Source organism: Silurus aristotelis (genome assembly GCF_946808225.1).
Source record: "Silurus aristotelis genome assembly, chromosome: 28".
In the NCBI taxonomy this organism is placed as follows: domain Eukaryota; kingdom Metazoa; phylum Chordata; class Actinopteri; order Siluriformes; family Siluridae; genus Silurus; species Silurus aristotelis.
This window is the reverse complement of record NC_139601.1, coordinates 11,551,386-11,569,404: the sequence shown is the minus strand read 5'-3', so window position 1 is coordinate 11,569,404 and position 18,019 is coordinate 11,551,386. Positions and strand designations below refer to the sequence as shown.

At 34.5% G+C, this 18,019-nt stretch overlaps 1 protein-coding gene across 6 annotated transcripts in view; it reads right to left on the bottom strand.

Moving 5' to 3' along the window:
• Positions 1–18,019, bottom strand: part of atp2b2 (ATPase plasma membrane Ca2+ transporting 2) — a 163,323-nt gene that overhangs the window by 24,662 nt on the left and 120,642 nt on the right. For 4 of the 6 annotated variants that reach the window (XM_083533947.1, XM_083533952.1, XM_083533948.1 and 1 more), the window contains 7 exons: positions 16,046–16,171; positions 13,571–13,603; positions 11,463–11,555; positions 7,614–7,655; positions 4,754–4,918; positions 4,245–4,459; positions 3,829–4,071 (listed from right to left, as the gene is read on the bottom strand). In XM_083533947.1, the coding sequence (XP_083390073.1) occupies positions 3,829–4,071; positions 4,245–4,459; positions 4,754–4,918; positions 7,614–7,655; positions 11,463–11,555; positions 13,571–13,603; positions 16,046–16,171 (917 nt within the window). The remainder of the gene's footprint in view (positions 1–3,828; positions 4,072–4,244; positions 4,460–4,753; positions 4,919–7,613; positions 7,656–11,462; positions 11,556–13,570; positions 13,604–16,045; positions 16,172–18,019) is intronic. The other 2 variants (XM_083533950.1, XM_083533951.1) reach the window with 1 other exon arrangement.

The following is an 18,019-nucleotide window of genomic DNA, read 5'->3' as shown; positions in this document are numbered from 1 at the left end:
ACTTGTATGGTCAGTTGCTAAGTTCTTGATTACCTGGATGGTGTTTTGTTTTTGTTGTTGGTTTTTTTCCATTTAATGATAAAAGCTACCGATTTTCCAGATTGTTTTTCTATGTTCACTTTAATTTTCTAGCGGTATCTGCTATCTAATTAGCTAAACATTAATCTGTTACAATTCTGATAAAAATTTTTTAATGATTCTCTGTTCCTAGGGTTAATAATTGCATTAATGTCAACACCAATAATAATTGGCAAATTAGAATGGTTGGAAAGATGTGTGCAGAAAGTATGGAGAAAAGGATGAGTGATCAGTGTTGGACTAATAGATGATTGAAATGGTTATAGCATATACTGCTGCTGATGAAACTATTTATTATCCTGAATCAGCCTTCAGGGTCAGTGTCAGTAGTAGGTATGAACTAGATTGTTTTATTTATTAGCACAGACACACCTCTTAGTTTTGCATTAAAATTGCAGACTGCAAATAGTGTATAAAAGGAACACTGGCTGCTGGCTGAAGAGCAGATCATGTACTCGTTACATAATGTCACATTAAAACATTTAAGAGGGAATCTCTTCATGGAGGAAGCCAGAAATCTTTTGCTGACTGCAGGACGAATTAAGCATGTAGTTGAAATGATATAAATATCAAAGTATTCCTCGTGTGTGGTTTTTCAAAGCTTTCTGTTTCTCACCAGAGAGATGTGTTATGTAAGTCGAGCTGCAAGGGCGATTCTGAAAGATATGCTTTCCAGCTTCTATACTGTCTCAAGCCAAGGGAATAAGATATAAGGCACAAGGTATAGAAAATCACATTATTGCATTTAATGTCTTTTTTTTAAAAAAAGGTTAAAATGTATTCTGTAATACAACTGTAATTATGTATCAGCGGTTGATACACTCTTACACACAGAAAGATAAATTAAGAAAGAACACACAACTAATCATTAGAGACACTCTTGGGCAACAGAAAAATAGGCCAAGCCCGAAACAGCAAATATTAAGCACTTATTGTTAAACAAATGAACTCCTGAGAGGTCCTGTGCCACCATTTGCTCATTTACTTTTGCTGCAATTAAGTGTTTGGGGAAAATCTAGAAACAGGGTATTTCACTTACAGTATAATGGCTTTATTTACACAAACATAAAATCATGATAATGATTAAGAAAATGAACAAACAAACAAAAAGTTCTGTGTGCAAAATTTTCCAAAAATATCTTGGTGTGTTATTTCATTTAAAGATTAGTCATTATGTGTTTATCTGTCACACCTGATGCTACCCATCAAGGGTCTGATAACAAGCTCATAAATGCAACCAGAACAAACAGAGCACGACAGAGATCTACAGTATTTCTTTTTCTTATTCTTTCTAATTTCCTGGATAATTAATTGTTGTGAAGACCAGCAAAAGATTAATATTTGGACTTTTATTTATTTTTTGCCCAGAATTGTAGAACAAGCAGTGTCACATCTCTTTTAATAAACCAATCTCACAAAGTTCAAAAAAACAAAACGCAAAAGACAAAATGCTAAATCTGAAACATGAGACTGGTAAATATAACTAAAAAAAAACCCTGTGCTCTAACATTCCACATTCTCCCATGTCAAAATATGCAAGTCTAAATTGCAAAGCAGATGGCTAGAAAGCAATCATTCCAATTAGCACTGTTTCGTGTGAGGGCTGTCATGTGCAGGCCATTTTTCATGCTAAAAATCCTTCCTGTATGTCTAAGTTGTAACTGTAAGTTTCAACCATTTCTACATTTCTTTCTTTTTTTTTTGTTGCCAAAAGCATTTTCCAATTTAAAACACATTCATATTGATTTTATTTTTTTTTTCTCAAAAGCGACTCTAAGAGGGATTAATTAATGTGCATCTTAATTTACAACATGAGGGACAGTGGTTCAAATTATCCATTTCATTTAAGAGCCAGTGTTTGTGCCTGTAGAAATTAGTTTTGCCCTATTAAGACAGTATTAAATACCCTGCTGCAGTCCAGCTAAGAAATGTATAACTGCTAGGTCAGCTCTATTTAGGCCAGAGAGTATGAGATATGTACATTAAAATAAATATATATATATATATATATATATATATATATATATATATATATATATATATATATATATATATATATATATATATATATATATATATCCTAAAAAAGGGTCCCTATAATTTGATTATTGATTTTGTTGATATAATTTTTATTTTTTTTACACAGGAACTGTTCACCACCTATTCAGAGTTTTACACTATATACACAATAATACACTATATTATAAAAGTTGCTGCTATATCTTGAAAGAAATTTGGCAGTGTAAAATTGTTAACACAAATATAAGAATGAACAATAAAGCTCTCTATAGGGCATTTTTTTGTCTGTGTATCTGTCAATTTATGTATTAATATAGGCTTCTGTAACAGAAAGTTTCAGAGTAGGTTCAGAAATGCCGCTACCTCAGACTGAGAACATGCATCCATGTTAATACACCAACTAGACTACCATTCAAGACAAATCAGATGCCTTTGGATGACAACCGTTCAACTCTCTCAGAAAATCTTGCCTCAAACATCATAAAAAATTAACTAAAATGAACAGGTTCGATCCCCGGTCAGGAAACCAACCCCAGCCACTCTTAGTGCCGGTCCCAAGCCTGGATAAATGGGGAGGGTTGCGTTAGGAAGGGCATCCAGGGGTTTTACGCTGGATATTTGGACCGGTCCCCTGGTGGTCTAGTGGTTAAGATGCAGCGCTCCCACCGCTGCGACCCGGGTTCGATTCCCGGTCAGGGAACCATCCCCAGCCACTCTTAGTGCCGGTCCCAAGCCCGGATAAATTGGGGAGGGTTGCGTTAGGAAGGGCATCCAGCATAAAACATGTGCCAAATCAAACGTGCGGAGGATCCGCTGTGGCGACCCCTAACGGGAGAAGCCGAAAAGAAAGTTTATTTGGACCGGGGATCGAACCCGGGTCGCAGCGGTGAGAGCGCTGCATCTTAACCACTAGACCACAAGGGGACCTTTATTATAATTTTTATTATGATTCACTAATCCGCTGTCAAGTTTTTTAGATGGAAGTGGGAGTGTCTCAAATGTTAATGACTTTTGTGTAAATCGCACAACACATTACCACTAACTGCGTCATTCTTTCAGAAACGCATCATAACTATGGTGACGAACTGTCAACAAACCCTTACTGTCTACCCTGTTCCCTTACCAGCTCTTAATATTTATTCTGCATTCAGCAGCTTTTCTCAGAAACTGAGCATCTCTAGGTTTTGTCAGCAAGCAATGGTTGAATAAAATTAATTAAATTTAACTAATTAAAATTAACTGATCTTTCTTGAAAATATGGATTATTGTTGAACAGTTGAAAAGTAAGTGTAATTACAGCATACGATACAACAGCCAGCCATGTCTGAGTATGCAAATGCAGGTCATGTGGCATAAGAAATGGACTGTAATACACAAGCGGTAGAAGATTTCCAATGTGTATCCAGATGTGTAATGTGATTTCCAGATAAAAAAAAAAAAAAAAAAAAAAAAAAAATTATATATATATATATATATATATATATATATATATATATATATATATATATATATATATATATATATATATATATATATATATATATTATGTGTGTGTGTGTGTGTGTGTGTGTGTGTGTGTGTGTGTGTGTGTGTGTGTGTGTATATTTGCCTTATTTACATTTTTTGTCTTACTGCCAAATCAATGTATTATTCATTTATTATTATATTTTGAACATGATTTTGGTTTCTTTCAAGCCCTTTTACAGGAAGAAGAACAGACTTGTATCTTACCAGAATTTTCGAAGTATAAGCACTGTTGATGGATATGGCATTGACCAGATAGTCAATAGTTTTTGCAGGGAGTGAATTCCCATCCGGGATGATTTTATAATGAACATCGCCAGTGTACAGCTGCACCGCTGTCATCCTGTTAGTAGTCAAAGTGCCTGTCTTATCTGAGCAGATCGCAGTGGCATTGCCCATAGTCTCACAGGCATCCAGATGGCGTACCAAATTATTATCCTTCATCATTTTCTACGAAATATGCAAGGGCACATCATTTAAAATTCACAGAACAAAGGCATAATAGTGCCTCTTTACACATGCAGTGTAAAATGGTAAATTAGAAACATTGCCTACCAAACTGTAAAATTCCCATATAAACCAAAGAAAAAGAGGGGAAATCTCTAAACAAGTGTATGTTATACCTTGACAGAGTAAGCCAAGGAGATAGTGACAGCCAGTGGCAGTCCTTCGGGAACAGCCACGACCAGCACAGTGACACCAATGATGAAGAATTTCACAAAGTACTGAATGTAAATCGGAGTGCACTCTGGGAGCCAGGGCCTCTTCTGAAGCACGAAGTTGTCAATGGCAAAGTAGAGCACCAGGATGATGACCGTGATGGCAGACATCAACAAACCTGCGCGTATAAATCAGTACATTGTGCTGTGAACACAATCTAACACAATCTCTCTTTGTGTATTTGAATAAAGAATATAAAGTTGCAACTATTTATTGATAAAAATCTATAGAATATTAAAAAACTATTGATAGCTTAATTTTTTAAGAAGGGTTTACTCAAACTATCTTCTTTAAAATATACCTGGTTTATGTTACAATAAGTAACAGCTGGTAAAATCTAAACACTTCAATTAGACAGGTCGAAAAAAAGTAAGCAACCGATTTCTTCCTATCTGTAAAATGTAAAAGGCACCTGCTTTGCCGATCTGCACAGCCAGCTTTGTCAGCTTGCCCTGTAGCACAGACTTCTCTTTTTTGGACACATTGGATTTTTTTTTCTCCTTGTCATCGGCTTCTTCGCCTTCGGCACTTTTCAGTGGCTGCATCTCCATCGCTGCTGCTCCATCCTGCTTCTTCACTGTAATAATCAGAAAGGACGAAACATCACTGCGAAGGTCAGAACAATCTTAGAACCGCTGAGTCACAGCTTCCCATATCATAACCAGCGTGTGGCATAGTGCAGCCAGTCACAGACAGTATAAACCAGACTTAAACAATTAATATAGACCATAATTCAGATATATATGCCTGTTTTTTTTTTTTTTTTGGACAAAAACTTAAATAATAAAAACAGAACACATGGCAACAGCTGAAATAATTTTTCTTTAATTCATTTGCTAAATCAATTAAATTATAAAAAACTGAAGATTTAATTTTAAATGACAATATTATTTATATGCAAATTAAAATAACAGTTCAAGAGAAAAAAAGTACCCAATTTTCCCCCTGTGGTCTCAGTCAAGGCATGTTTTGTGTCTGATGTCTGCTTCTTTTTTTTGCACCAGTTTTGCACTGTACTGTAGCTATGAGGAAAAGATCTCAGATGGAATCAATCTTACCAAGAAGATTTTTTTAAATCGATACAAACATAAATGCACATATTTATTTTTTTTTATTTGCCACAAATGCACAAACACAGACAGCAAACATGTCGTAGCTGACACTGCGTTTATATGTTTTGTTGCCAAACCATTTCATTAGAAGCATGTCCATATAAGCATAATGTTCATATGAGCTACATCCCTGGTAACACAAGAAACAACTCCATAAACAACTTGACATTGACAGCTTAAATTTAGATTAAACATCTTGAAGAAATTAAAAAATAAAAGTTTGTTTATTAAGTGATTTCAGTTGAGTATAGAAATGTATATCTAAAAACACACTAAATTGGATGCCAGTCAATACTCAAGTTAAACAGGATATTAGTTACCAGGTCCTCTCTTACTAATACTCTGAAAGTAGAAGAAAATTTATATGATCTTTAAACTTAATTATGATGCACTATATCGCCAAAGATTTGTGGACCTGACCATCACACCCATATTTGCTAGTCAAATGTCCTATTCAAGATAATACTATAATAATACCTCCATTCTTATGGGAAACATACCTAATTGCGTTCAGTTTGAGACTCTGTGCAGGCCACTGGTTTAGTTCTACATAAACCTTGTCAAACCATGTTTTCACGGACTTCACTTGTGCATTGCCAAGTTAAATGTTGGTTGGGCATGGGCTCATAGCTCAGCTGAAGTAAAATCTAAATACTACAGGATATAAAATTATCAGTTATGTGCTTCCAATTTTAAGGCAACAACCTTTAGAATACCTAGATTTGATCATCAGCTGTCCACAGACTTTTGGCCATATAGTGTGTCAACTCGTTGAGGTAAATATTACGTTGCTTTTACCTGTGGTAAACACAAATGTGTACAGTATATTTACCTCTGATGGCATATGCCATTGTAAAGCATCACTTTAAGAAGCACAGCAATATAAAAAAAAATTGTGTTGCAGGTTTAGAAAAACCAGACATGAAACTTGAAAGAAAAGTATGTATGAGCTGCCTAGGCTAACCTTGTTTTCAGTATGATCTGCACAATATGCTCCTATGACTGTCTAATAATTTGGAATATGTCCTTCTAATGAACCAATATCACTTTAAGTGGCTGTGCCAGCGGTGCCCGAGTGGAAGGCGGAGCCGGACGGAACGAGCGGTGAGAAACACCTGCAGCTGATGAGACTAATCAGTGTGCTGTTTCTTATCTATCGTTTCGTCCGGCTCAGCCCTCCACTCATGCACCGCTGGCACAGTGGTATACTTCAAAAAGATTTTACTTCATGAAACACTAATTAAAAATCTAAAGCACACATTTTATTACTTAAAAAGTATTTAACAGTTAAGACATGCTGGGTGTCTGAAATTTGGAACTACTACTGTATTGACATATTTTTTCTAAATAATATCAGAAGAATGTCTGTTTGAGATTTAGGAACAAGCTTTTCTAAGCAAGGAAATGCTAACTTAGGCCTGATATATGAACTGCCATTGGTATCCGTATTGTGAAGCCGAAAATAAATTCTGATACCAAACAAAGTTTATAGAATATATAAAGGTAAAAGTGTTTATATATATATATATATATATATATAAATATATATATATATATATATATATATATATATATATATATATATATATATATATATATATATATATATATATATTACAATTTTGTTTCTAAACTTTACTTTGGAAACAAGCTTCTGCAAAATAACTAAATGTAAATATAATATGCCTTGATGGCAATTATAAAGATGTTTACATAAGCATAAACTTTATCATCATTTGCATAACTCTACTTTGTTCTTATATAAACATATTTCATTGTTTTTTACCAGTCCGTTAGACACCTGGCTTAAATGTTAAGATATATCACCGCATATTGATTCAGCTTTTATTCAGAAGGATAGTATTTCCACAACATTGGCAACTTTCCCCATCGTCTCAAAACCACAAAACAAGTCCTGCACATCTTCAAACTACAGACAAGTTCTACAATAAATCCAGGTTCAGACAGGACGAAACAAAAAACGCCTGATCATCAAGATCAAGTGATCCTGGCACACTGACAGATCCTGACAGATAGAATGAGTAGCGACAACACTGAAAATACACGTCTAATTAATAGGCAGCACCAACAGTGACAGTGGGTTGGAATAAGAGAAAGGAAATAAACCAGCTGTGAGAGCTCAAAGTGAAAGTAGGTTACCTTTGGTCTGGTTGTTCTCCATATTTCCATCCTGCATTTTACCTACGATGGAGACATACGAGACACGGAACAAAAATAACAGAGAGCAGACAATAAAAACATCCACCACAGGGACGCAACAGTGAAATCAAAATAAAACAGGAAGACAGAAGATGAACATTTCGTCAACATCTCAGTGACAGTAACATACATAACACACAGTTGTATCATTATGATGTATTGAAGTACAGTGTGGGGATTGTTGCATGAAGGTTCTGCCATCTGCCATTTCAAATGAGCTTTTAAAAATATCCAATGCCCCAAAAGGAAAAGCACTGAATATTTTGCTTTACTTTGGTGCTCGTTTGATTTATAGTACTTTTCCACCGACATGGAGCCATTGATCCAAAACCAATTCAAATCAAGTAAAATGCTACATTTAGTCTCCTACATGTTGTAGACCCTATTTCACTGGCTAAAATGATCTACTGTACATATTGACCTACACTGCTTATAGTAAAATAATGAACTGATAAATTAGTTTCAACTGATAAAATACTGTTAACCAAACAGAAGAAATGATCGTCACAAAATAAAATTAAATGGCTGAGGCAGAATAATTTGGGCAGCTACATGTTTAGAATAAAACCAATAGCTAAGTAATATACTGAGATGCCAGTTTATTATTTCTACTGTAGATCAATAAATACAACGTAGTCTGGCAACTCAAACTGGTTTGATACCAGCAAATGGGAGATTAAATCCAGTCAAATCCACATTGTTAGGACTCAACGATTACATTATTTCACATGCACTCAGGGTGAGGAGGCCAATCCTCTAATTTTGTCTACTAGAGTGACATTAGTTAAACTATTAGTTAATGTATACTAAATAGTGCAGCTTAGCAATGAGTGGCAGTTCAGACACAAATTAGACTCTGAAATGGCTATAAAACATTGGTTAGCTCCACGGTATTAGATATACTAATCTGGCAACATCAACTAGCAGTTCAATATACAGTGTGCCTCATAGGTTTTTGGACAGCGACACTATTTTTGTACATCACTACAATTAGTTTGAAATGTAGCAATCAAGATATTATTGAATTACATTTATTTAGGTTTAATTTATTACCTACTGTAGCTCCTCCATTTTCATAGGTTTAAATGTAATTCGACAGATAAACTAAGTTAAAAGAATTGTTAAATTATTAAAAATAAATAACTATTTAAAATAATTCTATATAATAATAAGAGGTTGGCGATTTATAAACAGTCAGTGACTGCCTTAGATGCTGTTCCAGGTCTTTATTGCATCCAGTGTCTGTCGCTGCTTTTGGTAGAGCTTTCTGCCTTTAGTTTTTCCCTTCATTAAGTAATGATTTGGTTTTGGATCATGATCCCTTTCTTTCCTTCCCATGCACTTCTTTTTCTATATTTCTAGTAAGTTATTCCAACTGGCTCTGTGTCTGTGAAAAGGGTAAACCAATTTCATATTCATTAATTTAAAGATGTGTGAATATAATGTAACTCAAATTTTCAGTGGCTTCAAAGGTGTAGTAACTTACAGTTCTAATGCTTCAAGGTTTAGCATTAGATTTAGGTTTAGGTTTTTTGTCTTTTTAGCCACATGATATTATCAATTTTGTCCTAAAAGCAGAGCTTTTTGACAGTTCTAACAATGTTCCATTATGACCAAGAGTTTAACACATCAACTGCCCAGAAACAGCTATAATAATATTTCATGGACATATAACACACAAACATTACAATTATGGGGGACAGAGCAACAGTACACAACCACAAAGGACATGCAGAGAGGAAGAAGGAGAGGAAGAGAGTGTGAGAGAGCGAGAGAGAGAGAGAGAGAGAGAGAGAGAGAGAGAGAGAGAGAGAGAGAGAGAGAGAGAGAGAGAGAGAGAGAGAGAGAGATGAACAAGAGGATGGGCATGCAACACCACAGATGGAGGGAGACTAAACACTAAAGATGTTCAGGAACGGAAGGAGAAAGTAAAAGTGTACAAACCAAACAATTTATTCTTAAGTACTGACAACCCTGTGTCTAGTTTTGCTTTATCCAGTTGACTTGTTCAGTTCTAATCTTGTATGAAGGTGTCTCAACGTTAGTCATCTATTCTATTCACTAACTATAACAGCCATTTTATAAACCATCACAATGCATTCATTCACTAAAAGCAATAATATGTTTAATTTCAGATACAGTACTTCTACCCATCATGCACAGTAAGCATAATGAAATTTGTAGCAAGTGTAATTAAATAATAAATACATTTTTATTTTTGTGACATATAGCTAAAAATTATATTTCTATGTTAAATGCAAACAAAGTATTAAAAGTATTAATTAATTCCAAAGGTTCCAGTTTGGAGAAATGTTGTAGAACATTGTAGAACATAGAACATGCTGGAAATGACAACTGGATAGTATGGAGTTACCAGTATAGTTTGTAAGGGATTAGTTATTAGTACTGTGATAACTGGTTTGTTTGTGTTGCCAAAAGTAACAATTGTTTAGTTTAATTTTGTAACCACTTATTTTGTATACTGTTGTTCAGTAGAAACTTTAATTTTACATCATAAACACAACCAAAATAAACAAAATATTTCAGTTTACTAATTATCTGCATTGTTCTTTCAATTTATATTACAGGTTTTTTTTTTATTTATTGCACAAACTAAAATTCTGTTGTAAAATCCTGACCTATTTATCCTTTAAAACTTGTACAAAAAGCCATTTTTTTTTCGCTGCAGATTAAACCTTTCAATGCTCATGGACAACTAATACTTGAAGCAGATAAAATCCCTGTCTGAATAACACTGCAGAATGGGGTCGGAAGATATGACATTGATCTATCATATTATTACACGTGATATTTTTACAATTCAGCATTTACTATAATGACAACTTGTTCATAAAGTTATTATGATAAAATCCTGTTACTTGTATTCACCACTTCTCTAAGAAAAAAGTAATTCAAATCTAAATATCAGGCAATCATAAGAACGTCTCTAGGTTACGTATGTAACCCTGGTTCCCTGAAAGATTGAGATGCTGCATCAAAACGCTTTGGGAACGTGCCCGAGTGTTTACGCTCTGAAATAATGTGTGTAATCGGTCAAAAATTGGACGCTGGCCGTCACCGGTGGGGTGACGTCATGACCAGCAGTATAAAACTTTTTTCCTTGTGGATTTTATTATTTGAATTGGGGGTTTTGGGGCAAAGGTAAGTGTACAGATAGAAGGCTAAGAAGGAGATAGTCCTTTATCTCATCAGCATTGCAGCAAGGATGACTCAGCATTTTCTGTTCAGTGAGAGCCTGGTAGTAGGTAAGGGCAGGTGAACACTGATGTAAAAAATTTAGTGGACAGTAAAAGTGAGGCTTGATTACTGACAAAGTATTGTATCTTTTAAGTGATTGATACAGATGAATGCACAATATTTCTGAGAACATGAAATCTCTATTTTGATTGAATGCTTCCATCAAGCTCTGGCCATGTCGGGCCAACACTTGTCAACTGTCTTTCAACAAACCTGAATTTTCTGTAAAGAAAGAAAATAAAAAACGACTTAATCTAAGTACCGCCTAACAAGCCTGCAGCCGAGTCGCCTCATCTATCTGATTCGGTTTCAGCTTTAGAGTACCACTTCCTCTGTAAAAGTTGTATTCAGATATCTATTATAACACACAAAAAAAAAAAATAGTGTTATAAAGAAGGAAGAAAAGGAGTTCACAAACTCAGGGTGGCATGCAGCAGGATGACTGTCTGCAAAAGAAGTAGGAGGAAAAAAAGGAGGAGACAAATAGAAGGATGAAGCCATAAAAGACCGACAGAGGTCTTCTCAACCTACCATTGACTAGGGTGGCATTACCAGGGGCATTTGCACCTGCAGCACCATCTGTGGCAATAGTTGCGATGGGGTGGGAGGAGGGATGGGAGAGGTCTAGCAAGTACCAAATGGGCAAAAATAAATAAATAAAGAACAGTGGACAGAAATAACATGGTTAAGAGTGTTGTAACCACGATTTAGTACAGTTTTTATATGCAGCTCTCAAATGAGTATAGATACTAAAGCATCCATCTTTCATCTTATCTGCAAAGAGTCAAGGCAGTGACAGGCTTTAATTACAACCGAGCAGAAGTCATACTTGTTTAATCAGTTCATATGAATCTCCAACCAGCTAGCAAACATGCCTCCTATTTGGCTGCACTGAAAGCTTTGAGACATGCCGTCTCTTTGCAGATACGACTGAAGACTGGTCAAAGGAAAATGGCATCATAAATGAGCAACACGTTAAAAACACAACATAAGACAAATCACATATAACAATGGACAGACAAGAAATCAAAACTGAAGCACAGAACAACATGATCGATGGCACAGAAGTGAGGATTGACCAGATTTCAGAGGCCAGACCAGTGTTTAGAAGCTCGTGAAACACTGCAATTCGTCATCTGTTTTTGATGAGTATGTATTACACACAAGAAGATACACATGAAAGCGTTTAATGTTACTACACAACCACCCACTATCTTCCATGGATCATATTACACAATTACAACTCATTGATTATAGAGAGCTTATAACACTTTAATTAAGAGATTAGCCTTTTGATTATTTTTTCTTTTCTTTTTTTTATGACTAGTCAGCTCCAGAATTATTGGCACCCTTTATAAAAATGGGAGAAATTATGAAGTCCAGAGAAAACTTTGGATGCATAACATAATGGAATGTCTATAGATCCTCCAGCAGAACATTGATGCAAAAAGAGTCCAAGCAAAAATAGGCACATAATCAAACATACCCATTCTGGTCCCCAAACCTAAACCCCAATGAAAATCTGTTGAATGAGATGAAGTGGAGAATCCACAGCATAGAACTTGAAGGATCTGCAGAGGCTATGCAGAGAGAAGTGCTCCAAAAAGTAAAAAGTCCAAAAACAAATACTATAACAAAATGTGAGGTCACATTTATTTAAAAGCTCAAATAACAATGATATGTTAATCAATAAATGGAGATTGCATATAGGAAAAAGCCCCAGTATACTCCAGTATAAATATGATGGGGGATTATTGATCATTTGCATCAGTTTTTGAGGGGTAGTGGTAATTATGCTAAGAACCAGAATTGGATACTGTCAATAAAGATAAATAACTTAAACTATATGTTTATATCAACCCAAAAATGTATACAGAACACACAATCAAAGTATGGCAATGAACACCCCAGGGTCTTAATTTGAACCTGACTGAGACCTTGCTCCTAATCCAAAAAAGACAAAGTATATAAAGAAGATTGAAGAAATCTTCTGCATGGAGGATCAGCCAAGTTCACTTTATGTTTCTCCAATCTTGTGAGACATTAAAGGAAAAACAGCTCAGTGCTGATATTCCCTTTAGTGTTGGATACATTAAATATTAATTGCAAGGGCAGCATTACATAAAACTGCACAACTTACAGCAGGAAAACGGAGAAGTTAAAATGAAACAGTACATTGAACAAAACCGAATGTATTGTGTTACTTGTGATCAGCAATTTTAATGAAGGGTGCCAATATTTCTGTATTTTACTGTACATATTTTGATGAGCAGCTACAGCATCAAAATGCTCTACACTTTTTGAAATCTTGGTACAGTTCTGGTTCTAATTAAAGCATTAAAAGAAAATCAAACTTTTGAAATTAAGACTACTAAAACTATGCACTAAATAGATTTTTTTTTTTTTTTTTTTTTTTAGATTTGGTCAACCCATTGTTCAGGAGGTCTATGCAGGCATGTGAATGAGATGCATCTGTAGACTTAAAAAGATGCAGTAGGCAAGCTTTTCTTTTTAAGTAGATAACTGCTGTGATCAAAGCTGGGCTGAGGATGGGGGAAAGGGGATTAAAAGGATTAAGGGGTAACGTCTTTATTCCTGGGGTAAAGTGGGGATCCAGGGGAAACAGAGCAATACTCTACCTGCCAGCTGTCGGCCATCTTCCATTGCCTGACCTGTGTTATAGTTTACAGAATGACAAGAGCATAAGGACCTCGCACTGGTACACGGCATTAGCAAAATACATCGATCTACCAAACTTCAGATGGTTTATATGGATTTTTCACTGTGCGTTACCTCAAGGAGGTATAGTATAGCTCATGCAAATTACACTGGTCGACTAGAAATTCATTAGAATTCCATTCACATTGGTGTACAATTTCAGTAAGAAAATGTGTATTGTTTGATTTTTCAGTTTACTTTTAATACAGCACAATTATTTTTACACAACATTACTGTTTTTACCTTTTACCAAGTAAGGTAAAAGTCCTTACATGTGCAGAAGAAATTAGCAATTAACACTAGTCTAGCTTGTAAACAGATACAGTCATTCTGTTTTACAACAAAAAAATGGTTGCACAGTTCAACATGCACAAAAGGACTGACCTGAAAACCTAGTGGTATTAAGGATAGAAAGCATTGTTAAACACTTTGTTTTGCAATCAAACTTTTTTCAAACGTTTTTTTCCAAGTGTGATCTCAAATCCCAGGGCGCAGGAATCAGACCCTAGTCCACCACAAAACTGGCTGTAAGGGAAACTTTTCAATTAGACCTAAAGCAGGAACAGGGATCTGCCTCCAGGACCAGGTGAGTGAGTCATTTAATGAGCTTCACGTCATGATGCTTCCTATTTTACATTTCATAAATTACATTGAACAGAATGTTACTTAGCTGATTTTTAGGAAAAATGTTATATACAGTATATGTACAGAAAGCATGTCTAATAAAGAACCATTTCAAGTTTCCAAAAGAAGACATTAGAAGACAATGAAAACATTAGAAGACCTAAGTAGAAATCACTGAATTTACAATCAATAATTTTTAGTTTTTTTGCTACAAGTTTCTAATGAATTAAATCAATAAACATTTTTATAGCATCTGCCAATTGCATTTGGTAGCAGTAACTTTTTTGTCAGAAAATAGTAGCAATTAGTCTTAACATAAAATTCAACAATTTATTCACAAAACTTATTCAGAGACAAATGAGTAACCTTAAAGAATGATCTAGTAGCCAGACATAACATGCTGAATAATAAGCTAGTCACTGGTTAAGTAGGTGCTATTGCACTGTGTCTCATGACATTGTTACAGTTGAGTACTACCAACATTTAATTATTATTTTTCCAGTTTGTTTAAACTAGGGCTGTTAATCGATTTAAATATTTATTTGATATATAATGATTAATCGCAACTTAATCGCACATTTTTATCCGTTCTAAACGTACCTCTAAATTAAACTTTAAACAGTTTTAATACTCTAATCAACATGGGCATAGACAAATATGGATGCTTTATGCAAATGTGTGTTTATTATGAGTGAAACCAAACTCAACATAGAGCATGAAATCTAGACATGTCTCAACAGTCATAGATGTTTTTCAAAGAACTTGTTCGTAAATTAGACACATAGAAATACCAGGTTCCCATTACTTCTCTTTCTTTGCACTAAGTAACTTACTTACACAAGACTGTTTACATTTCCAGACGACAGGGCAGCTCATAAAAAAAAAATCTTGTAAATATTTTAAATTATGTAAATCATCAGGACACCAAACGGAACAGAGACGGTTTTAATTGCCGAATGTGTGCATCATGGAGGATTTTGGTGCTTGATTTCAGATTTGGCGCATCAGAAAAACAAATGTTTAGTGATTATAAATAATTTTTTCCGTGGAATATATTTTTCTTTATATTTGAGTAATAAAATTGCCTCATAAATAAATGTGTGTTGTATTAAAGATTTGAATTTCGCCTATTTTAGAATTATTATTAATTTTTTTTTATAAAAATTGTCAAACAGAAATGCACGCTGCATTAATCGCACGTTAATAAAAATTAGTGCGCTTAAAATTAATTTGCGGTAATGCTTTAACGCGTTCATTTTGACAGCCCTAGTTTGAACATATTAAACTTCTAGCAAAGCCTGCTGATTCACTTTGCATGATACTCAGTGCTATTCTCAGTAGCTCGCAGGCTATGCGTATTACCCATCATGGAAAATTGCTGGTGCATTTAAGGTATTATATTGGGGGAAAAGATCACCTACATTAGCATATATGTAACATGTTTATGTAACAGTTCCCTATTTTCTGTTGTGGGATGAACTCAAACACCAGCATTATTAATACATGATTTAATAAAATAAAAAAAAGTATCAAGTTTTGTACTTACCCTATAGTTTGAAGGCTTAATGTAAAGCTACTACAGTATTTTCACATGTATGGAATTCATTGCTGAATTTAACTTTTTGTGGTTTAGTGCTTAAACTGGCCTTTTTATCTTTTCTTATAATTGTAAATTCATAAGAAACATCACTTTGAATTATTTCCAGAGCATTTAGTTTGCAAATATGTGCAAGATCAGTTGCCCATTTAAGGCAATGAGGAACACACTGTACCTTTCTTCTCTTTCTTCTCTTCTTCTTCTCCACCGGCTCCAAGCAGGGTAAAGATGATTCCGCTCTGAGAGTTCACACCAACAGCCGTGACCACCATCCGCCCAGAGCCCTCCATCACGTGAGTACCTGAAAAACCAGATATTAGACAGTGTGAGCAATAATAACAATAAGATGGCATTAGTTTGATCTTGGTGAGGCAGTTTATTATCAAAGTCTGGTGACTCTCATTTATTTGTGTGAAATTCATAATTTAGTGTTTTTCCTAGAGGTTTTAGATTGCATTTAATTAGTCAATTCTTTGTCAGGAATATGTTGCATAAAAAGAGCAAACAAACCTTTGTACATGAAATCACATATTTTACTATAAAATGATAAATAATTTATATAAATCATGGGTCTTCAACCAGGGGGCTGTGATGGTACTGCAGGGGGTCCACTAATTAATACTGAATCAAAAATATAGATTTTTGTTAAAAAAATAATAAACATAAAAAAGAAAAATCTGTTTAAATATTTCATTGTAAAATTATTATAATTATTACATTAAAGTTCTATTCAAATAAAAGCTGAAGTTCATCTAAACGTGTAATAGTGCATCTGATCGTAAAATAAAAATGTATGAAACTGCAAATGTATTAAATTATAAGACAACTCTGAACAACTTCATAAATTGTTATTTTAATTGCAAAATACATGTTTGTTATGATGCATAAATCTTTTTTAATTATTTGAAAATATATGAAAAACATATAAACAATGATGCATATACAACAACATAGTTCTAATTTTGTCTTAACATAATATAACTGTGATTGGTTATAATATGTAACATGATTGGTTTCTATTGATATCAGTGCCTATGTTTGACACATTTTGTAACAGGGGGTACCTGCCCCATGTTTTTATCACCTAAGGGGTACTTGACCTAAAAAACTTCAAGGACCCCTTGTATAAATAACTAATTTCATAAATTTTTATATGCATATGCTGCTTATTTTTTTATTTTATTCATCAGTCCAAATCTAGAACACATGGCATTTCTGCAGTGCACAGCTCTGTGCACTGGCTCAGTTCATGCCTCCTGGCTCAGTTCATGCCTTCTGGCTCAGTTCATGCCTCCAGGCTCAGTTTAGCAGCTGGTAGGTTCAGAAAAACGCTGCCTACAACCCATAGCTTCTGCACTTGGGTTGATTCATAGACAAATGTCTTTCTCATTCCATTTATTCATAGTGATCACCTCAGTCTCGGCCCAGGACACCAATGTTCCATTCAAATAAATTAAATAATAAATCTTTAGTCACTCTGGATGAAAAAATTGGTACCAGAATTATTAAAAAGTTTATGTTAGAACAATGTAAGCATTTATGATTAACCTTAAAATGATTTTTCCTGTGGTTCATGTACACTATATGGTATCTGAACACCTGACCAATGACATCCTGTGCTATTCCAGATATACATTTTGCTGTTATTGTTACGTTGCAAAATTTTTAAATGTGGAATTGATGGTTTGTCATTTAGCCAATATTACATTATTATAATTCAGGCACTATGCAGGTTTGGGAAGGCTAGACATGCAAGCAATCAGGGTTCTGTGCTTCCTGTTCTTCCACACCTACCTTGAAATTCTTATTTTTTCTTACTTTGCCCTGTGCCCTTTAGATCCATTATAGAATAATATTGACTGGTATCAGTATGACACTTTCATAACAATTCATATCATAATAATTAAAACATTTTTGTCATGGTTTTCAATATTACTATGACACCATGTACTTGTTCATGTTTTCACTACTCAAGACTCAAATGGCTCTTGGGTAAAGCAAACACAGTTAGTGTTCATTTTGAATGTTACAGTTTACTGTCCAACTGATTATTCCTCTCGAATACATCACAATTTCTGGACCGATATTATGCAACCCAGCTATTTTGTCATTATCACTTCAGTGACATTAGTTGCAGGCTAATTAAACA